This window comes from Zingiber officinale, chromosome 5B, assembly GCF_018446385.1.
Source record: "Zingiber officinale cultivar Zhangliang chromosome 5B, Zo_v1.1, whole genome shotgun sequence".
Taxonomy (NCBI): Eukaryota; Viridiplantae; Streptophyta; class Magnoliopsida; order Zingiberales; family Zingiberaceae; genus Zingiber; species Zingiber officinale.
Genome location: NC_055995.1, coordinates 99,723,436 through 99,747,058, shown reverse-complemented (window position 1 = coordinate 99,747,058; position 23,623 = coordinate 99,723,436). Strand labels below are relative to the sequence as shown.

General features: G+C 38.9%; 1 protein-coding gene across 2 annotated transcripts; it reads left to right on the top strand.

The window, feature by feature from the left end:
* The first annotated feature begins 415 nt into the window (after positions 1–415).
* Positions 416–17,650, top strand: LOC121985167 (lipoyl synthase 1, mitochondrial-like). Of its 2 annotated transcripts, XR_006113074.1 has the most exons (5): positions 416–1,097; positions 16,495–16,706; positions 16,804–17,183; positions 17,307–17,482; positions 17,560–17,650. XR_006113074.1 is itself a non-coding variant. In XM_042538465.1 (4 exons), the coding sequence occupies exons 1-4, from the start codon at positions 655–657 to the stop codon at positions 17,430–17,432; spliced, it is 1,161 nt and encodes a 386-aa protein (XP_042394399.1). In that variant the 5' UTR covers positions 417–654; the 3' UTR covers positions 17,433–17,650. The 2 variants fall into 2 exon arrangements, 1 of the variants encoding a protein (XP_042394399.1); XM_042538465.1 differs by having other exon boundaries at positions 417–1,097; positions 17,307–17,650.
* The last annotated feature ends 5,973 nt before the right edge of the window (positions 17,651–23,623 follow it).

Below are 23,623 nucleotides of genomic sequence, written 5' to 3'. Positions count from 1 at the left end.
GAAGCTAGTTTGTTTAGTTTAACTAGTTGTTCAAACTTATTTATTTAATTGATTTTATGTATATTAAATGAACATAAATAAATTTTTACTAAACTGAATATCAAACTTATTTATAAATATTTGATTCATTTACCACACTAAGTTAGATTCTTAAGTTTATAAAATCCATGTCAATTGCACCAGCAGTCATTCTAAGTAGAACTTAATAGACTTCTTTACATTTTAAAATTTTTATATAATAAAAAAATCAAGTTGAAAGATGATTTATAATCCGCTCTATGTTAAATTTTTTATACTAATTTTTAAGGTGCATTGTAATATAATTGCACATTGTATTAATAAAACTATCCTTTTATTTGTCTCTATATTTCTTATATTACTATTATATTACACACTGAAATTTTAAATTAAAAATTGAAAATTTTCAGGTCACTCGTGCCTTCCTTTGCGATCTGATCTTCTCCTACCTCATACGCGGCCTCTCCGCCGCGTCTTCCACCGCTTGCTCCGTCGGCGACCACCTGAACTCCCTCTTCCTTGCTCTCTCTAGTCCCTATGGAGTTCATCTAGAAAAGTGGCGTCGCCTCTCGCCGCCTCGTCACCGGCGGTCCGCCTGTCGGACGATATCTACGAAATCAAGAACAGAGAGGGACGATGGGACGGCATCTCGTCCACCTCTTCGGCAACATCTCTGCCCGATCTGTTTCTGTCTTGCGAGGGTTCCGGCTTCACTCTTCCTCCGCATGCTACCCCGTGGTCCAAACCGTAGTTTCCCACCAACCACCGCCGCCTGCACGGACGCTCTTAGATCTCCGCCGTCGGCTAGCAGATGAATCCCTCTCCCTTTCCGACTTTGTCTACTCTGTCGAAGTGGGGACAAAGAAGCGCCCGATTCCCAAGCCCAAATGGATGAAAGAGACCATTCCTGGGGGCGCCAAGTACGCCGCCATTAAGTCCAAGCTCCGGGAGCTCAAGCTACACACCGTGTGCGAGGAGGCGAGGTGCCCTAACCTTGGTGAGTGCTGGGCAGGAGGCGAGACTGGAACCGCCACAGCCACCATTATGATCCTTGGGGATACTTGTACTCGCGGCTGCAGGTCTAGTTCTTATCTGTTTGCCCCTCATTTCTCTTCATTCTCTTTGAAAATTTTCTCCTCTTATGTTTAAAGATAAAGTTGCTTAAATTTTCAATTCATACCCTTGTTCTATTAGTTAAATTTTCAATTCATGTCCTGCTCTATAATACTTCCCACCGCCAAAAGGGGGAAAAACATACCAACCACTATTCTATGAGGATCCAATAAAGCATTCAGCCGAGTTACATCATGTAAGGAATTCTGGATGAGCAGTGAAGTACTTGTGAACATAATTTTTTTTTGAAGCAATATGTACCATGTCCAAACCATAGCAAGCCCAGCTTTTTCACATCTACTAGAGTTATAACATGAGCTCCTTCAGCTGTGATGTGGGTGCAAATGCCGAGTATGTCAGGATCTTGAGATGGGAAACAAAGTCCAAGAGGACAAGGTGGTCAAGTAGACAGATAACTGGTGATGCATGTCTTTCTTATGAGTTTTGCAGCTAGAACTGATTGGACTGAACTTAAATCTCGTTGGATGGGACTTAACTTAATTGGAAAGTGGCCTCTAGTTAAAAGCAGGAGGAAAATTTCAAGATATAATAGTAACCTCAATCTCTAAGCTAGATATGGCAATAGTAGGCGGTAAACTCTGTCATCAAATTCCCAATGGCTAACTATTGCCATTTAATTGAATCCTCTTTCTAGGAGTGCTTGCTGTCCCACAATGTTCATAAATAATTGCACCTGATCTTAAGGTGTCACATAATGAAAAGGAATTAATAGAATGTTCCAGATTCAGTTAAAAGTGAAACTCACCTAGATGGCAGTTCAAGGGTTAAGGGCCAAGGAAAAGAGGTCTAGGAAAGTTCTGGCCAAGGAATGGTAATTTCACCACAGTTCCAATCACAAAGAGATCCCAGCATCATTTTCAACCAAGTATTGTAAGCTAAATAGAAAGCATCACTGTCTACACTGTACCTGGCCATCTTTCTGATCATCGTGAAATATGGTGCACCTCAAAGCATTTTCTTCTTCAGAATACATTTGGCTGGAACATCGGAACTCAACATGCTTGCTTATCTTGTTTATTCAGGGATAGCTAACACAAGGTTTTTTCCTTTGATATTAAACCAACATCTATTAGATGGAATATACATTATGCAGGTTCTTGATTTCTTTTCTTTTTTCAAGTTGTAAAAAAAATTTGTTGTAGATGCTTAAGAAGTAGATGCTAAGGAGAATATTTATTCTACCTTTTAGAAATCAGTTTCATGCTTATCAGGTATGATAAAACAAAAATGTTGAAAGAAATAGTTGGAGAAATAATGGTTTGGAATTAACTTTGGCTGTGTACAAAATTCAGTAACATTATTATGTATTCAATATGATTGGAGAAGGAATTGAACTATAATTAGGGTCAAATTGGTTTCATTTCAGATATTGGAAAAGTTGATGGAGCAGTTGAGGCATGCTAATTGTAAGTTGAAATTGGTCATACTAATTCTACCAGCTATTTTTTTTTTTAAAAAAAAAAAAGTAATTTGTGTACAATTGAGATGAAAAAATCATCCAAAGAAAATAATGAAGCTGAGGTGGAAACATGAATTTGATGTAAAATTACCCCATGGAAAGTAAAATATTGGCATGTCGAAGGGGCCTGATTCTGGCAGAAGGTTGTCATATTAGCCAAAAAAAAAGTTGACTTTTGATATTCTTGAATTTGAATGGTGAATTATAATGTGCTTAAATAAACAACTTTAGCTTACGTCTAGAGGTCCTTTGTCATTAGATGCAAAATGTGTTCAGGTAATTTCCATAGGTGAACAATGCAAAGACCAAATGGAAAGATAAGATACCTAAAATGGAATTCTTGATAGTTTGTAATGACTTAAGCATTTTGTGAGTGATTATTGATAGTTCTTTTGCCTTAGTCATTATTTTGTTGTGTTGCTCGTTTTGGTTTGAGTCCAATCTATCTATTTGTTTATTGGCTTTGATTTGTACGTTCTTTCACTTGGAATTTATATGAGACATTTTCTTACCATTCAATTTTTAATGTAACAAGTGTTACCAGTATATCACTCTATCTATTTGTTTATTGGCTTAGTCTATATGTTCTTTCATTGGTTCATGTTTTTTATGTACTATGAGATATTTTCTTATCATCCAATTTACTAATGTAGTGACAGTAGTATACGATTGCTTTTACATTCCACTCAATTTAGAGTTAGTGTTTATATTTGTTATTTGGCATGTATTGATTCTCTAACTATGTCAGTAATAATTCAAGTGTCCAGGATTTGCTCCTATAAAACAGCTCCAACATTTAGGCACTAATGTATTGCATCTAGAACCCACTTGCTTTGTGTGGGTTTGAATGGAAAAGGCACAGATATAGGTGTTACAAATTCTTCTTTCCCAGGCAATATATCTTGGCATGAATTTTGAAGTGTTATTTATACCATTTTCTACTCTTTTTGAATAAAGGTTTTCCATCATTGATTTTTTAACATCTGCCAGTCATACACCTGAGCTGTAAACAACACTATTATAATTTGCCTGTTGGATTGTCCTACTAGCAATTATCCTCCCTGATATTTGTGTGTTGACTTAGAAGAACTTCAGATCATACCCTATATTTAGCTCCTATGTGAAGGTTTTCTCTTGGAAGTAGGTTTGGTTATTCTTGGTACTCATTGCTATAAAACTATTAATTTTTTAACACCTAGTATTTCTATGAACCAAGGCTACATAGAGCTAAACATATCTTGATTAAATTGCTCCATCTGAACTATCTATACTTTCATGTCGTGTCTTCAATTATCCATGTGAGAGATTTACAAGGTGATAAATTTGTTCATTCATTTTTTAAGTATTGTACATATATAATTTTAGAATATTTATTTTATTTTAGAAACAATTTGGTGATACTAATAAATTGAATGTAATTTGGTTTAGCTCCAATAGATGGTAAACCTAGAGAAAATTGGTAGAGATGGTATGAGCATGTTCAAAATTAACCAACATATTCTTTGTTTCACGTTGAAGAGTTGCATGGATAAGAGTGGAAGATGTTGGAGATAGAGATGGTTTTACTACATAAATGTCCAATAAAAATGATTTGATCAATTTGAATATTAATAGTGATATAGGCATAATGATCAATGAAGGGATGAAATTTATGTAATTGATCCAAATAATAATAACAACAACAACCAAGCCTTTATGATTATCCTATGTCAAATAATTGAAACAAATGTGGGATGATGGAATTGAATTTGGTTGAATTTTACTAGGCTTGTTTGTTTGTTTAGGTGCATGCACATATTACTGGCAGAATTGCCTAAGTCAGCATTTGGTTATCTTATGTTGCTTTCGGAGGAACTTGTACTCCACATTCCATAGCTTGGCGAAGATCTTAATAAACCAGATGCAAGTTTGTTGGATCATTTTTACGATCCAGGTTTGCAGAGAAGTTGTAACAAATGGCACACTGGAAAATAAAGGAAAACAAGTTTGAAAGTGAAATGAAAATGCTTTCCCCCCATCTTCTAGTCTTTATAGATACCTTTGGAATGTGTTTAGATATGCAAAATGCATATCTTTCCTTCCCCGGGACCCGCATGGCGGGAGCTTCGTGCACCGGGCTGCCTTTTTTTTTATATTTGGAGTTAATTGAAATGAGAGTTCAACAAGTTATTCAGCCACATTGTTGGTCATTGATGTGAAATTCCTCTGCAACTTTGGTGGATGATTTTATTTGAGTCTCATTTTGTTGCGATGTAGTTTGAATTTTACATATACACACCCTTAAAGTTTGTTTTCTCATGGGATTTGCCCCAAGCTCTACTTTAATGTGTTTGTTTCAAGGTTGTTAGGATCTTGGATGGCTAGAGGGGGGTGAATAGCCTCTTCAAAAGCTAAAACTCAAAGATAAAACTCACACGAGTGGTTAGCGCAGCGGAAAACAAGTTAAGGACAGAATAAGAGAATACGAGAAGAAACAAAGCAAACCACAGTGACTCAAGTATTTACGAGGTTCGGGGATAACTTGCCCCTACTCCTCGGTGTCCGTAAGGTGGACAAGCCGATCTTCGGTAGATCAACCCCGGTGAACACCCGGCTATGAACTTTCTCCTTCTCGGTGGAGTGACCTCTCAACAAAATCTCAACAGGTATGTAGAATATAGCACAAGACTTACTGAGCTTGGTGACTTAGGAGAATGAAAATTAAGCTTACAGTCACGCGAAGGTCAGTGAAACAGAGAGCAAGTCGAGACAGCCGCTTCTCAGCCCCGAGCGTCAAAGCTTTTGCACTGATCGACAGAGAGTGTTTTTTCTTCACCAAGAAAACTTCTGCTTAACCCTCTCTTCAACCAGCCTTTTATGTCTCTGCCATCTCTGCCTTTCGCCCGCAACGGATCCCTGCCAAACTGCAGCAAATCTCTGCATCCAGCCATAGCATCGCCAATCACGCTTCTTTCTCATCTGATCATCTGAGCTCACACCAATGGAATTCTGGTCTTCACTGGTGTCTCTGAGCTCCACCCAATCACCATGAGTTGAGCTGATCGATGCCAGATCACCGCCAGATCGCAGCCACGATTTTGCTGCTTTAACAGGTTTACAGCAAAAGTCTCTCTGGTATCCTCTACTAATGAAGCTCAATTTGAAATCAACCAATTTCAAATTACCAGTAACCTGCACCTCAAAATCTTGCAGCAGATGGTTAGAAATATTTAGGCAAAAGCAACTTTGAATCAGAAAGAATCAGAGAAAGTGCATGCAAAACAGACTATAGTATGGATCGGTCTGCAGGCCGATCCATACGCTCAAATCTCTTTTTCGATCGTTACTGATCGGTCCGCGGACCGATCAGGAATTACCCGATCAGGTGTCGCGCGCACAAGCCTGATCGGTCTCCGGACCGATCAGGCATCAATCGACCGGTCCCGAGACCGGTCAAGATCGATACAGTAGCATTCGCAGCATGCCACTGAGTTCTCACCGATCGGTCGGCGGACCGATCAGAATGATCACAAGCATGCTAGGTTGACCGATCGGTCCGTAGACCGATCAGACACTTAGTGTCATCGGATCGGTCGCCGACCGATCACCGCGCTACAGGATCGGCCATCGACCGATCCAAGGTGATTTAAGGGCAAGCATCCAAGCTACCCTTAATCTGACGATACCTGCAGACCGAGCTACCGAGCTCTTCTCCGACTATACATGCCAAGTTTCCATACTTGGACTTTACCCGTGCCGATCCCCCGATCCATCCGATTTTCCCTCCTGGCTTCACTCACCAGACTTTCCAACCGCCTGACTTCACTCACCAGACTTTCCATTGGCTTCACTCACCAGACTTTCCAACTGATTCGGCTTCACTCACCGTGACTTTTCCAATCGCTCGACTTCACTCACGTGACTTTCCAATCGCTCGCTTCACTCACCGTGACTTTTCCAATCGGCTTCACTCACCGGGACTTCTCCGTGCAAGCTCCTCGCTCGGACTTTTCCAAGATTTCTAATCAGAAACCAAGTCAACCATTGTTGTAGTTAATTCAATATCGATTGAAACTTAAATTGTCAACATAAAACCCAAAGAGGGCTTGATAAATCTCCCCTTTTGTTGTTTGACAACACGATTTAAGTTTAGATCAAATGCTTTCATATCCATAATTTTAGGGAAATCGGGATCCTCCCCCTAAGACGGATATATCTCAAATATCTTCTCCCCCTTTTTCATATTGAGTTTACAATTCGTCTCTAAACTTCAAATACTCTCTCCCCCTTTGTCAAACACCGAAAAGGTATATATATAAAAAAAATATGAGGACTGACAAACACCTCCCCCTTAAACCCATATCATAATCCACAAAAAGAAGTAAGATATGATAGAACTCAAGCAATGTCATATACATAGCATGAAAAAGATATCATAGGAGTACAAAACGCATGAAAATAAACATAATGTCTAAAATAGCAACCATCCAGGACAGGCAATCAACATCGTATCTAGAATAAAGTAGCACAATCAACAATCAATCACATAATCAAAATCAACTCGCATCCTCATCATGAGGAGCAGTGTCATCAGCAACAGGATAAGAGAATCCCTGAGGGGGCACGCCGCTGCCTGAAGATGGATCGTCTGTAGAAGGCTGAGGTGGTGGGTGGCTGGCCATCCATCCCATAAACGCCTGATGAGTAGCCAGCTGATGTCTCTGTAGGGTCTCAAAGCGTCGGTCAATGTGGAGACGTAGACCAACGAACTCAGCAGCCACCATCTCCTCGTGGCGATCAAATCGGTCCTCCAACTCCGCGATCTGCCAGCGCAGATCAGGGTCCGCCTCGCCAATGTCAGCAGGAGGAGCAGCTGCAACCTGTCGTGGTAACTCACCTAAAGCTCTCCCATCCTTCCACTGAACCTCCCCATTTCGCCCTATGATTCCAGACTTGGAAAATGCTCGTTTCCCAAGTCGGCAATCCTGCCTGATCATTTTGATTATTCTACCCTTAGAGACATCAACCTGAAGGGTCTCAAGCCAATCAGTAATTATATGCCCATAAGGCATATAAATAGTGAAGCCGCTAGGCTGAGAATATGATATGATCGAGGAGTAGATGCTTGACATGATATCAAAATCGAGACGCCGACTCAAAAGCATAAGACAATGATATGGTCGGATCTTGGATAGTGGTTTAGATGTGATAGGTAGAAGGCGTTCGTGACAATTTTAAAAGAATGTAGTCTTGAGGAGATAATCTCAAGGCTGCAAAAGTAGGGAAGTCAACATCTAGCTCATCTAGCCCTAGTCTAGGCTGTCTGAAGAAGTACTCATAGATTTCGTCAGATGAGATATCAAACGGTGGAGGTAACTCTTCTGGTAAGTCAGGAAATATCGAAAAGACATCACCGGAACACCTCCGACAATCGAGATACTCAAAGAAAGATGAGATACTGAAATCAAGAGTCCGCCTAGCAACTCTTGTTTTAAAACCTTGATCATTAGTCTCATGAAGGTTATTATAGAACTCAGAGACCAAGTCATAGTTGATATCCCGTTCCAAGTAGACTAGAGTATCGAGTTTGTAGTATGCTAAGATTTCGGACACTTGTGGGCAAAATTCGTCCATGAATTTTCTATCCACGGATCTACAAGGGAGTAATTTGAATGTCCTTTGTTGAAAAGCTTCCTCAGTCCGGCGGTTTGGGAATCTACTGGAACTAGCCGGTTGGGGTCGGGAAGAAGCAGCAGTAGTTTTGGATTTGGATGTCTTTGGTTCCTTAGAGGTTCCCTCACCATCAGTGGGTTTCTTCCTAAGGGGACACAATGGGGTGAAATGGGGAGCACCGGAGCCACCGACAATTAAGAACCGAGACAACAAAACAACAAATTCAGTGAGAAACATAATGCTGCCAAATTCTAGAAAGGTAAGAAGTTACCTTGGTGCCATTTGAACCTTAGTATAGGGCGAGTGCTGGAGCTTCGGCGTGCAAAGAGAAGAGAAGGAGTGAACTGGTGGGAAGAGTCGGCTAGGGTTCGTGTGAATGAGGGAAAGAAGAATCGGGGGTTTTAAGGGTTAAGATGGGTGTACAGTGAAGAAAAGATCGGACGGTTGTCCGATCAGAAGGTTTCGGAAGCCCACAGATCGGTCACCAGACCGATCAGGGAACCTCCTGATCGGTCAGTAGACCGATCAGGGAGTGCGAAGCTGATCGATCCTCGGACCGATCAGGGAACTACCTGATCGGTCCGTAGACCGATCAGAGATCGAACAGTAAGCCCAAGTTAGAACCACTGATCGGTCCATGGACCGATCAGAAGAACCCTATGCGTATCAGATTATCCTGATCGGTCCCTGGACCGATCAGTGAGCCGCACAAACATACCCTGATCGGTCCCTGGACCGATCAGATTACAGACAGTAAGGTTGGGAAGTTTTTGGATCGGTCTGTCGACCGATCCATCTTCTCGGTCTGTAGCCCGATCAGTGTCTGATACTGAAATTTTCAGTGATTTCAGTAACCGAAATCCTTAGATATGTTTGATAGGTCGTAGAAGTTTCTCCAGTAAAACTGTCAAACTCAATATCTAGAACCCTGAGAATCTACAATCATAACTATGTCCTAACGATGGGCTCTTATGGTGTGAATTTGTTTATAATTTGAGACTTTCATATTCGACTACAAACACTGAGATTTCAGACAAGTTTCAAGTTTGTCAAAATAGACAACTTGTCCTAATTTGCAATCAAGGCATGAAAGCTGAAATTCTTGATTCTTGTTATGTTTAGTTTCAAGTTTGTCAAAATATATCCAATTTGTTATTATTTCCTTTAATAACCTAGCGTTTTATCAATCAAGGTCATGACATGAACCAAGCAACAATACCAATCAACACATCAACCATCAACCATGATTAGAGAATTTCTAGGCAAATGTCCAACCAAGATTCCTTGGTTGGAATATATGAGTAAGATCTAGGAACCAAATACACATGAATTGTGTAATGGTGTTCCCCAAACTCAATTAATGTCTCTTCAACCTAATTATTCAAGGGATGCATGATACATTTTGAATAATTTGGTTGATCCTAGCATCTCACCCCATTTCTAGCAAACAAAAACATTTTGTTAAACCTTATAGTGTATGTGAGATGTTCCCAAGTTGCCCAAATTTTTGTCCCAATTACTCTTGTCATTTTAATAGTCCTTATTGTTCATGGTGAAACTCTAATGACCTAAGGGGCCAAACACATTCCCAACTCCCTCCTTAAATGACTAAATTCATTTTCCGGAAGGGGTTTGGTGAAAATATCAGCTAGGTTTGACTTTGACTCAACATATGTGAGTGCAATGTCTCCCCTAGCTACATGATCTCTAATGAAGTGATGACGCACTTCAATGTGTTTTGTCCTTGAATGATGGACTGGATTTTTAGTTAGGTTAATCGTGCTAATGTTATCACATAGCACTTGTACACCCTTGTAAGAAAATCCATAATCCTCTAAGGTGTGTATCATCCACAACAATTACGATACACTCTCTCCCATGGCAATATATTCGACCTCGGTCGTAGAGCAAGACAATGTTGCTTCCGACTTGACCAACTAACTAAAGATGACCCTAAAATGGCAACCCCACTGTACTTTTCCGATCCAATTTGCACCAAAGATAATCGGAATCGGTATAACCTATCAAGTCAAAAGACTCGGTGCGAGGATACCAAAGACCTACTCTTATTGTGCCCTTAAGATATCTCAAAATTCTTTTAACTGCAATTAAATGAGATTCCTTTGCACAGACTTGATACCTAGCGCACATGCCCACAGCAAAAAGTATATCGGGTCTACTGGCTGTGAGATATAGAAGACTACCAATCATGCTTCTATATTGCGTTAGATCAACTGGTTTTCCACTCTCATCATTGTCAAGGCGAGTGTTTGTCGCCATTGGAGTGGACACTTCCTTAGAGTCACTCATATTGAATTTTCTGAGCATCTCTTGAGTGTATTTTGTCTGATGGACATAAATACCATCTCTAGTTTGTTTGATTTCAAGTCCGAGGAAGAAAGTCAATTCTCCCACTAGACTCATCTCAAACTCACTCTCCATGTGAGTGATGAACTCATTTAAATAGCCCTTGTTGTTTGAGCCACAAATTATGTCATCGACATATACTTGGGCTACAAAAATATTTTCACCATCTCTACGTAGAAATAGTGTTGGGTCTATTTGTCCTCTAACAAAGCCCTTCTCTAGTAGGTATGTTGACAACCTTTCGTACCAAGCTCGTGGTGCTTGTTTAAGCCCATAAAGTGCTTTCTTGAGCTTGTACACGTGATTTGGAGATTCGGTATTCACAAATCCCGGTGGTTGTTCAACATAAACTTCTTCCTTAATGAGACCATTTAAGAAGGCCGATTTTACATCCATTTGATAGAGCTTGAAACCTCTATGTGCAGAAAAGCTAGCATTAGCGAATGGACTCTAATCGAGCCACTGGAGCATATGTCTCATCATAATCAAGGCCTTCAACTTGACTATAGCCCTTGGCTACAAGTCTTGCCTTGTTTCTAACTACCTCTCCCTTTTGGTTCAATTTGTTCTTGAAGACCCATTTGGTTCCAATAATGGTGGTCTTCTTAGGTCTGGGAACCAAGTCCCATACTTGGCTCCTTTCAAATTGACCTAATTCGTCTTGCATAGCTATGATCCACTCAGGATCATGCAATGCCTCATCAATTAATCTAGGTTCAATTTCTGAGATCAAGGCGACCTCATTGGACTCATTTCTAAAGAATGACCTAGTCCTAACCCCTTGATGGATGTCTCCCACAATCTGGTCTTGGGGGTGACTAGTGTCTAACCTAGACTGCCTTGGTGCTGATGGTGCCTCATGAGTGGTCTCACTTGGCACAGACAAGGACTCAATATCAGACAATGGATCCACCTGAGTTCTTTGTTGTCCTTGCTCATCATTATCAGAGTCAATTTCGACTCTTTCGATGTTTTGGTCATTCAAACTTAGCCTTCTAAGTTCGAATTGAATTTGTTCTACATCCCTTGATTGATCATTTAAATTAGGGATTTCTTCAAAAGCTACATCAGAGGACTCTTCAATCAATTTAGTCCTACTGTTGTAGACTCGATAGGCTTTGCTGGTGAGTGAATACCCGACCAGTATCCCTTCATCAGCCTTAGCCGTGAACTTCCCAAGATGATCCTTTGTGTTCAAGATAAACACCTTACAACCAAACACCCTAAGATGTTTAATTGTAGGTGGTTTCCCAAACCAAAGTTCATGAGGGGTCTTCCCTAAAAATCTGTGTATTAGGACTCGATTTTGCACATAGCAAGCTGTACTCACAGCTTCGGCCCATAAGTAGCTCGGCAAAGAGTACTCATGAAGCATGCTTCGTGCAGCTTCCTGTAGGACTCGGTTCTTTCTCTCCACAACCCCATTTTGCTGTGGGGTCCTTGGAGTAGAGAACTCATGTCTATAACCCTTCTCTTGACAAAACTCTAAAAACCTATGGTTTTGGAATTCACCACCATGATCACTCCTAATGGTTTTAATTGTGGTTGATTTTTCATTTTCCGTTCTTCTACAAAAAGAAATGAAAATATCTATGGTTTGGTCCTTATGTTTCAAAAAGAAGGTCCAAGTATATCTAGTGAAATCATCAATAATCACAAGACAATATCTACTTCCATTCAAAGATATTACACTACTGCAATCAAATAGGTCCATGTGCAATAAGTCTAACGGAGTAGAAGTACTTACAATGCTTTTACCTTTATGAACCGCTTTTGTTTGCTTACCCTTTTGACATGCATCACATAGTTTGTTCTTTTGATATTTGATGCTTGGTAAGCCTCGCACTAATCCTTTGTTTGCTAGCTTCCGGATGTTCTTCATGTTACATGTGCCAACCTTCTATGCCATAGCCAAGACTCTTCTTCTTTTGACATGAAACACTTAATCAAAGCATTAGTAGCACTTTTAAATGATACTTGATAAATATTGTCTACCCTTGTGCCTACTAGTACTGTGTCAAGTGTGTCAATGTTTTTAACCAAACATTGACTTGAATGAAATTCAATTGTGTAACCCGTATCACACAATTGACTGACACTTAGGAGATTAAAAGTCATTCCCTTGACTAGAAGAACATTCTTGATATGAAGGCATTCGGATATATGAATGTCTCCAACTCCTATTACCTTAAGACTACCATTGTTACCAAAAGACACATTACCTCTACTTTTGTTTTGAAGAGAAGCAAATAGAGATTTGTCCCCGGTCATGTGCTTGGAGCATCCACTATCAACAAACCAAGTTGATAGGTGCTCCCCCTCGATCAATGCCTACAAGATACGAAAGATAGATGTTTTAGGTACCCAAATCTTGGGACCTAATGCATCTACAAGAAGTGACCTAGGAACCCATGCTTTGGTCATACCCTTCCTAGTTCCATGAACCCTAGAATCATTTGATCTATGGTATTGGGTCCTAGACACTAATGAGATAAAACTCGATTCTTTGGGTTGATAACCTAACCCGGCTTTGTTGTAGACTGCCCTTTGGGCATTTAAGATCATGTCTAATGTCTTAGAGCTAGTTGAGAATTTCTCAAGCATTTTCTTGAGCTTCTCAACCTCACTCTTCAAAGCCTTGTTCTCATCTTCAAGAAGCTCTAGTTGAAGGTCATCAACCTCATCTTCCCTAAGAGCCTTTAGCATTTCTACTTCTTCTTTTAACAATTTATTTTCTGTTTTCGACTTTTTAAGCAATGTAGATAAATGAGTAATAGTCTTATAACATTTTTCTACATGAGAAGAGGTTACCTCTTCATCATCCGAGGATGATGAGGCCGCGTTTGAAGCATCACTTGAGTTGCCATCGCTTCCGGAGTCCTCCCTTGCCATGAGTGCTAAATGGCGAGTGCTCTTCTCCTTCTTCTCTTCTTCCTCGGATGAGCTTGAAGATGACTCATCCCAAGTGGCCTTAAGGGCCTTCTTCTTTTTGCTTCTTTCTTCTTTCTTCTTGGCTCGTTCTTCCTTCTTCTTGGCTCGTTCTTCCTTCTTGAGCTTAGGACACTCACTTCGGTAGTGCCCTTTCTTACTACATTCATAGCACGTAACGTTAGATTTATCTATGTTCGGATCATTAGGTTTACCTTTGTATCTTCGGCTTCTTCTCATGATCCTCCTCACGAAATTCGCCATTTCGCTTGATGACGATGATTCGCCTTCGTCATCGGACTCGGAGGAAGAGGTGGATGAGGAGATCTCCTTTTCTTTCTTCTTTTCCTTCTTCCTTCTCCCATCCTTGCTCCTTTCTCCTGCAACAAGAGCAATACCTTTCTCCTTTTGGCCTTTGTTAGCAAGTTCATGTAATTCCATTTCACAGAAAAATTCATCTAACTTGACAGTTGAAAGATCCTTGGATACCTTGTAGGCATCTACCATAGATGACCACAAGGCATTCCTAGGAAAAGCTTTAAGTGCATACCTTACAAGATCGCGGTTTTCTACATGTTCATCTATGGAATGGAGACCGTTAATGATCTCTTTAAACCTACCATGAAGTTCACTTACATTCTCATTTTCCTTCATGGTGAGGTTCTGGAGTTGGTTGAGGAACAAGTCTCTCTTGGCAATTCGAGAGTCCCGAGTCCCTTCTTGAAGCTCAATGAGCTTTTTCCATAGATCTCTTGCACTAGTAAAAGGACCTACCTTGACTAGTTGGTCCTTGGCGATTCCACATTGCAAGGTGACCATGGCCTTGGCATCGGCTTGTGCTTTGCGGAGTTGTTCGGTAGACCACCTTGACGATTCGAGCTCCTTACCTTCCTCATCTCTTGGTGGTGTGTAGCCTTCCTTGACTGAGAACCACATGGCAATGTCCGTCTTTAGGTAATACTCCATGCGTCCCTTCCAGTACTGGAAATCTGCCCCTTCAAAGTAAGGTGGTCGATTTGTGCTAAAACCTTCCCTCATGGCCATCTCTTTGCTCTTAGGTTGTTAAGCCGGATGAAGAGCTCCAAGCTCTGATACCACTTGTTAGGATCTTGGATGGCTAGAGGGGGGTGAATAGCCTCTTCAAAAGCTAAAACTCAAAGATAAAACTCACACGAGTGGTTAGCGCAGCGGAAAACAAGTTAAGGACAGAATAAGAGAATACGAGAAGAAACAAAGCAAACCACAGTGACTCAAGTATTTACGAGGTTCGGGGATAACTTGCCCCTACTCCTCGGTGTCCGTAAGGTGGACAAGCCGATCTTCGGTAGATCAACCCCGGTGAACACCCGGCTATGAACTTTCTCCTTCTCGGTGGAGTGACCTCTCAACAAAATCTCAACGGGTATGTAGAATATAGCACAAGACTTACTGAGCTTGGTGACTTAGGAGAATGAAAATTAAGCTTACAGTCACGCGAAGGTCGGTGAAACAGAGGCAAGTCGAGACAGCCGCTTCTCAGCCCCGACGTCAAGCTTTTGACCGATCGACAGAGAGTTTTTCTTCACCCGCTCTTCAACCAGCCTTTTATGTCTCTGCCATCTCTGCCTTTCGCCCGCAACGGATCCCTGCCAAACTGCAGCAAATCTCTGCATCCAGCCATAGCATCGCCAATCACGCTTCTTTCTCATCTGATCATCTGAGCTCACACCAATGGAATTCTGGTCTTCACTGGTGTCTCTGAGCTCCACCCAATCACCATGAGTTGAGCTGATCGATGCCAGATCACCGCCAGATCGCAGCCACGATTTTGCTGCTTTAACAGGTTTACAGCAAAAGTCTCTCTGGTATCCTCTACTAATGAAGCTCAATTTGAAATCAACCAATTTCAAATTACCAGTAACCTGCACCTCAAAATCTTGCAGCAGATGGTTAGAAATATTTAGGCAAAAGCAACTTTGAATCAGAAAGAATCAGAGAAAGTGCATGCAAAACAGACTATAGTATGGATCGGTCTGCAGGCCGATCCATACGTTCAAATCTCTTTTTCGATCGTTTCTGATCGGTCTGCGGACCGATCAGGAACTAACCTGATCGGTCCTCAGACCGATCAGGTGTCGCGCGCACAAGCCTGATCGGTCTCCGGACCGATCAGGCATCAATCTGACCGGTCCCGAGACCGGTCAGTATCGATACAGTAGCATTCGCAGCATGCTACTGAGTTCTCACTGATCGGTCGGCGGACCGAGATATGCTCATCGAGTGTTCTTGATCGGTCGTGGGCCGATCAGATACACTTTGGATCGAGCCGATCACCCGTGCCACTTGTGCCACTGGATCGGTCATCGGACCGATCCAGGTGATTTAAGGCAAGCATCCAAGCTTGCTACCCTTAATCCTGTCAGGAGACCGAGCTACCGAGCTCTTCTCCGACTATACATGCCAAGTTTCCATACTTGGACTTCCCAACACCGGATGTCCGATCACCCTTGATCCATCTGGATTTTCCTGCCTGGCTTCACTCACCGGGACTTTCCAATTAGCTTCACTCACCAGGACTTCCAATTGCCTGGCTTCACTCACCAGGACTTTCCAATTGCCTGGCTTCACTCACCAGGACTTTCCAATTGCCTGGCTTCACTCACCAGGACTTTTCCAATTGCCTGACTTCACTCACCAGGACTTTCCAATTGCCTGGCTTCACTCACCAGGACTTTTCCAATTGCCTGGCTTCACTCACCAGGACTTCTCCCGTGCCAAGCTCCTTGCTCGGACTTTTCCCAATCAGATTAATCAGGTCAACCAAGTCAACCCTGATTTGTCTGAGTTAATTCAATATCTGATTGAAACTTAAATCAGTGTCAACATCAAAACAACATCCAGGTCAGACTGTATCAACAAAGGTGTGGTATCAATTTTAAGTTTTGTTGCCTTTTCAGGTTTTGTAATGTTAAGACATCACGCACACCTCCTCCACCTGATCCAAATGAACCTTCTAATGTTGCTGAAGCTATTGCTTCTTGGGGTTTGGACTATGTGGTACTTACTAGTGTTGATCGAGATGATTTGCCTGATCAAGGAAGTGGCCATTTTACCGAAACTGTGCAAAAATTGAAGGCATTGAAACCTAATATTCTGGTAGAAGCCTTAGGTATGGTTTATTATTATTATTATTTATTAACATTTTGGTAGCTCCCATGCATTACACTTAACTTAGTATGCTTTTTGCAACTAATATGTGCATCCAGTTCCTGATTTTCGAGGAGATCGAAATTGTGTGGAGAAAGTTTCTAAATCTGGTCTGGATGTTTTTGCTCACAACATTGAGACAGTTGAAGAGATGCAGAACACAGTCAGAGACCATCGTGCTAACTTCAAACAATCAATTGATGTCCTTAAAATGGCCAAAGAATATGCTCCTTCTGGCACACTAACAAAGACATCGATTATGTTAGGCTGTGGTGAAACACCCGACCAAATAATCAGCACAATGGAGAAAGTTAGAGCAGCTGGAGTGGATGTCATGACGTTTGGTCAATACATGAGACCCTCAAAAAGGCATATGCCGGTCTCTGAATATGTAACACCAGAAGCTTTTGAGAAGTATCGAGCTCTTGGTGTTGAAATGGTAGGATCTCACATTATAATTGTCTCCCTGATTGCTAATGGACATTATAAAAAAATACTTCCTAATCTTATTCTATTTATACTACATTTTCTTCTAACTCAATTTGGTACGTTGGCTTGGCAGGGATTTCGTTATGTTGCATCTGGCCCCATGGTCCGATCATCATATAAAGCAGGTGAATTCTATATCAAGTCAATGATTGAATCTGATCGAGCGAAGATATCTTCTGCATCAAATGATGGATCTTAACAATATTATACACTGGTCAATTATAGGACTGAGTTATTTTGTCAACAATAGTAAGTTTTTTGTCAAGTACTTTGACAGTATTGCTGCTTCATTTTTTATTGTTAAACTAATTGAAAGTTGTACACAGGTGATTGACACCTATGACTGCTGTATTTGTTGTACTCTGTTTGCAAATAATAGAGATGTTGTTCTTGCTGCATTGGCAGCAATGTGACCAATTCCTTATAGTTTGTCTATTATAATTATCTATGGCTTTGATACAATTAAGAATCGCATGCAAGTGGAATTATCCTAATTGTTTCGAGTGCATAAATGAGTTGGGTAAATTGATCCAGAAACAGCAAAAAGCTTCTGTGTGATTCCTCCAGGAGCCTAAAGGTCCTGCTTCCAGAAATGCGTGAAGGTCATGTCAAATTTTGTAGTGATGCAGGCCTTCCTCAACCCTTGTATTTTTGCAACTAACAAATCGCTACAAGCCTGGCTCATAAAGGTGAGTGAAATTTAGTTTCTCTTTTTGGTTTGAGTTGGTTTTGTTTGCAATTGAGAAGACCAAATTTTTAATTATAACTTCTCAATCTGAATTAAACATTGCTCAAACTTCTTTTCAATATCAGCTTGCCAAATTTACGGCAACAACTTGTCAATAATAGCTCACGGATCATACATGTAACACGTAACATGTAACAGGATTATTTTTTATTGTGCAGATTAGAGAACTCTGATACGTTCGCTCGAATGACATGTTAGAAGGCATCTAAGGGGCTTCTCTAGCCCGTTAATGGTTGAGGTTTATAGGTAAGTATGTTACTCCTGTTCTTAACTATAACTGTTGCCCATTATGCCACAAACTGAATCATTGGGTCGTTAAAACGACCAGACTATGCTGAAAAAATAGTTATCCTTCTGCTTAGATTGACCAGTTTTCCCAGAAATAATCAAACCGTTACAAAACTAGCTCAATTACCACAGGTTTATAAGCATAATTCACAAGGGGCATTACGAGTATGCATGTTGTGCATCAATTGATACTTTCAATTAAAAAGTATTCTTTTTCAAGCTTCAAGATGCATTATTGTATCTTAGTTGTTCCACGTTGGTAATATGAATAGATTATTATATTGTACTTTTACACTAAAATGAGCTTTTCCTAGATCATTCATCTATGTGAAACAATGTGTGTTAAGTTTTTGGATTATGGTACTTCAAACAGTTTATAAGAGTATTTTCTTAAAGACAAAACTTAGGTGAGATTGTCTTACCTTCAACTTATGACTACTTGTTTGACAGAGCTTCTGAAACTATCCCCTAGCTGAACTATGCCATTTTCACACTCTACTAGAGAATGATTTCTATTTGTATGCATGATTTTTTTTTTGAAATGATAATTTAATTTAGGTGAGATTTTCTTACCTTCCACTTATATCTACTTGTTTGGCAGAGCTTCTGAAACTATCCCCTAGCTCAACTATGCCATTTTCACATTCTACCAAAGTTTAGTTCCGCATCTCATGTATGTTTTAAACTTGTGCGGCCTAAGAAGCCAGGCAAAAAGAAACTTTCAGCTTTGCACAAGTTGAAATTAATTCTTCATTCCTATCTTTTTCTTCATTTCCTCAATAGAAGCTAAAAAAATTCTTGCAGAATGCAGCATAGTAGAATATTTAATGGTTTTTATGGGAATGTTTTATTGGATTAAGAAAAATATATAGTTACGACACGTAACTAAAATATTACTCATGTTTAGTTCTTGTATGTTAAACTCAAGTGTTATTTTTGTTAAATTATCTGCTGAAAGGTGAAGCATATATATGACATGTTGTCTCGATATTTTTAAATGAAATGTTGCCCATCTTTTTTCAATACTTCTTGCAAAACATACTTGTCTCGATATTGTCTCTCAGAGACATCCGAGTAAATTTGAATCTTGATGCTTGTCTCGATATTTCCGTCAACTGCTATTAATATCATATGAAATTACCTGCTGCATTTATTGTTCATTCACATAAAGGTGTTCACTTGTTGGCTGACAAAGAATTTGCTTAATAATTAAAAAAAAAAAATCTCTAACTGACGTGGGTAACACTACTGGATATTTGTTTTTATTGTTTATTAAGGTTGTGAATGACAAACAACATTTTGACACTCCTAGTAGGTGGCCTTAAGAATGGTGATCAAGAGTGATAGACGAAGTGTCGCACAAAAGAGTTGAGAATAAGCTAGCGAATTTAATTAGACAAATTAACACATGGAGGTACATATGCTAAAACACATCACAAATAAGGATGAAAAGTTTGAGCTTTTGTTGTAGCGCGAGCACAGCCCAAACACTAAATATCCTTAGGTCAATGAGGATTGAGTTGAGCTTAATTGTATTAAACTTGTTTACTTTCTTAACAAGTTTATTTAGAAGTATTCAATTAAGGTTTTATGAAGCTTAAGTTGTTTTTTTTTAATCAATCTTAATTAGAGAACATTGCTCTTGTAATTTAGTTGAAGGTATGGCATATGCCTTAAGTTCAGATCAAGGTTGGACTATATATCATTGCTTTTTTGTCGCACCAAGTTTCTTCTCCATTAAGATGCAAGACATGCACAGGCAAGTTCATGGCCACCTAACTTGGTCACATAGAAAATTTACTCACTGTTTGTCAATGTTGATAAATTATGAATATTAATAAATAACAAAACCACCCCTACTTTTAAGCTCCCACTGGTGCAGTGTTCTATTCGAAGTATTCAAAATATCGAATCAGTGGAAGATCGCTGATAAAAGTACAAACAATTTAATATTCAATGTTATTATAGATGAATGCTCAACTAGGCCTGACTCGCCCGACCGGAACTGGGTCAACTAGCCAGGTGCTTGTTGACTAGGTTCTGATTCAAAAATTGGAACGACCCGGAACCCGGCAGTGTGCCGAGCCGGTTCTGGGTTAGCTCCTCTAAATTCGTTCATCAGCGGTTAATCGTCAGTTCAAACCAGTAGTTCAATTTTTTATTTTTTTTTTATTTGGACCATTGGAATCGATGGTTCATGATCGTTGGAACCAGCAGTTCACGACCATTAGAATCGCCGGTTCTAGCCATTGGGATGAAAAAAAGGAGTTTTTTTTGTATTGTTTTTAATGATTGAGATCATTTGATCATTTTTTAATCAATGACTACGATTTAATATTCGTTACTCTACAAACTCTACAAATAGAGAGTTCATTTCATTATTTTCACACATATCTTCTCTACTCTCATGCTCAATTCCGCAATCTCTACACGATTTCGACTCGAATTCTCTACACTTTCGACTTCCTCTTTTGCGTTTCGACTTCAATGGAAGGAGATTGGGGGCGAGAAGGAGGCCAAGGGAGAGGAAGTTCATCATCTTGATCTCGGAGGGGTAAGAAAATAATGAATTTGAACATTCAATCTACCGATGAGATCGAGCAACTTCTGAATCCAACTTTGACACCTGAAATATAAAGAAGTATCGATGCAATTACTTCTAAGGTTCGAGAAATTCCTCCTTTAAATCTTCCATTTTTACTAAACATTTTGATAAAGTCATTCTTCCATGGAAGAATTGCATGCAAATGTAAGCATTTCAATACTTCGTGCAAATTTCAAGTCGGCGACAGCTATAGGTCGTTGAAACGACACGTAGAAGTGAAGCACCTGATGGAATTTGGAATTGACCGTGCTCAAGCACAATTATTTAGATTTTCTACTAGCGAAAGTAGTTATTCTGATTTATTTTTATATTGTGATAATAAATTAAGAAGATTATTAGCTAAATTTATTTTCGTAGAATATCTTTCATTTAGTTTTGGATCTAAATTTACTTTTGAACATTTTTGTAAAGAAACTTTTAATCCTTAAATGTGTTCCTAAAATTACACTTACAAAAATAATTTAAAAAGTAGTAAAATAGGGGGAAGAATAATTAAATTTTTTAGTAAATTAAATTATAAAGTTTCTTTATGTTATGATATTTGGAATGATTATTAGTAAACACATTCATATATGGATGTGATTTGTCATTAGATCGATAGCCCCTGGAATATTTATAAAAAAATTGTTAGCTTATAAAGTTTTTAATGAATCACATAATGCTCACAGCATCTCATAATTATTATGTTTAATTTTAAAAGAATATAAATTAACTCATAAAATATTTTCAATATCATTTGATGATACTAGTTTAATACCACTAGTATTGAAAAACTTAAATTTATATGTAACTTTTTATTAGTGATTTATTTTTTCATATTATTAGTGGTTTGTTTTTTTCATATTCATTGCATTTGTCATGTTTTAAATATATGGGTTCAAATAGATTAAGAATTTTAGCAAATCATATTGAACAAATTAGAAATGTTATTTTCTATTTATGATCGCAACTACTATAATGAAATAATGGTGTAAATTTTATAAAATTAATGGAATGAAATTTAAAATATTTGTGTGTGATGTACTAACACATTGGAATTTAATATATCAATTGTTACCAGATTCATTTCAATATAGAAAATTATTATGTTTATTTTTTTGCATAAAATATTAATAATGCTAATATATATTTATTTTAACAACAATAAAATATTTGTACTAGTATTTATAAAATTTTATAAGTATTCAATAATGTATTCGAACACCTTTCCTATTTTTATTATACTACTTATTTAGTTTTAGCAAATTTTTGCAATATAGTATTAGTTTTAAATAAAAATAGTAATAATGAAATTTTTATCTTTTTTTTTTATATTAGCAATGAAAACTAAATAGAAAAAGTATTTTTTTCATATTTCTAAAATTTATTTAGTCGCATTTGCTTTAGATATATAAATTAGAAGTTTTACCAAAAATATTAAATTTATATTATGACGTTTTAATTCCATTTAAAATTATTCTTTTTCACATTCAAATAATATTATATATAATATCATAAAGTATTTATATGATATTATATAAAGAATATAGTATAAAATATGAAATATAATTTAATATTTCTAGAACACAAAATACTAGTAGTAAGAATTTAAAATTTATAAAAGTATAAATTTCATTAAAAGAATGGATAAAATATCTACGAGGATTCTCAAGTTCCACATAAAAATTCAAAAATTATTTTATGATTTTTTTTTATTTTAACGAAGCGGATAGCGAAGAAGATTTCGATGTTTTAAAGTAATGGTTATAAAAGACTCAAAAATTTTCCGTCCTCTCTATGATCTCAAAGAAATTTTAACTTGTTCGGTGTTAACAATTGTTGTGGAACAAACATTCAATGTTAATGATAACATATTGAAAGAACGACGATTAACTTTATCTCCTGACTCGTTGGAAGTCCAAACATTACTTGATGATTGAACTAGAGCCGAAAAAAGAATCCATGGAACATAACTTTCAAATGAAGAAGTTGAAGAATTTGACATTGAAGAAAAAAATACTACTGAAACAGAAAATGGAAGTGAATAACAATATTATTTCACAAGGTAAAAGATATACGTAGTCAACTTATATTTCTTTTTTTAATGAATTTATATTTTATTTTTTTTAATATAATAATTGATCCTGTCGGGAATCTGAGAAGACGGGGTTGCCGGAATGACGTATCCGGAATGTTGACCGCATCTCCATGACCCGGATGGTGAGCTATCCTCTGTGTTGACCAAGTCGTCAGAGATCCTTTGGTCGGCAGTACCTGTAGCCAGCGACCGGGGTGCCTCGGTCCCTGGCACCCCCGATGCTCGAGGTAGGTCCCACGAATGTATAAGCGGTCGAATAACAGTAGAACAACAAAGTAAATACAAGATGAGTACAGTGACGTACTCTGGCCCCGAGGGGGGGGCGCCCTCGGATGAATCGGCAAGCTGGTCGTGATACTGATCAAGTCATCGCAGCCTCGAAGGATAGATGAATGTGAGTCAGCTGAGGAGTTGGATCTGGGGGCGACGACATGGCATCCGACGTAACATGTATCCAAAAGGCGGCACGTAGGCCGAAATATGTCCACGGCTCGCAGGCCAGAACACACACTAACGGCTCATAGGTCGGCTAGTAAAAGTGACTCATAGTCATACTAGTGATACCAAGGGCAGAACACGACGGCTCGATGGCCAGAAACATAACAGATGGCCGGAAACACAGCGATGAATCAGATATGCGCTGAAAACAGTGGAGGCAACGGTTGTAAAGCC

Coding starts and splice junctions, on each gene's coding strand:
- LOC121985167 (XM_042538465.1), top strand. CDS start 655: ATGGGACGGCATCTCGTCCACCTCTTCGGCAACATCTCTGCCCGATCT. Junction 1,098..16,494: donor ACTTGTACTCGCGGCTGCAG/GTCTAGTTCTTA, acceptor TTGCCTTTTCAG/GTTTTGTAATGTTAAGACAT. Junction 17,184..17,306: donor GAGCTCTTGGTGTTGAAATG/GTAGGATCTCAC, acceptor TTGGCTTGGCAG/GGATTTCGTTATGTTGCATC.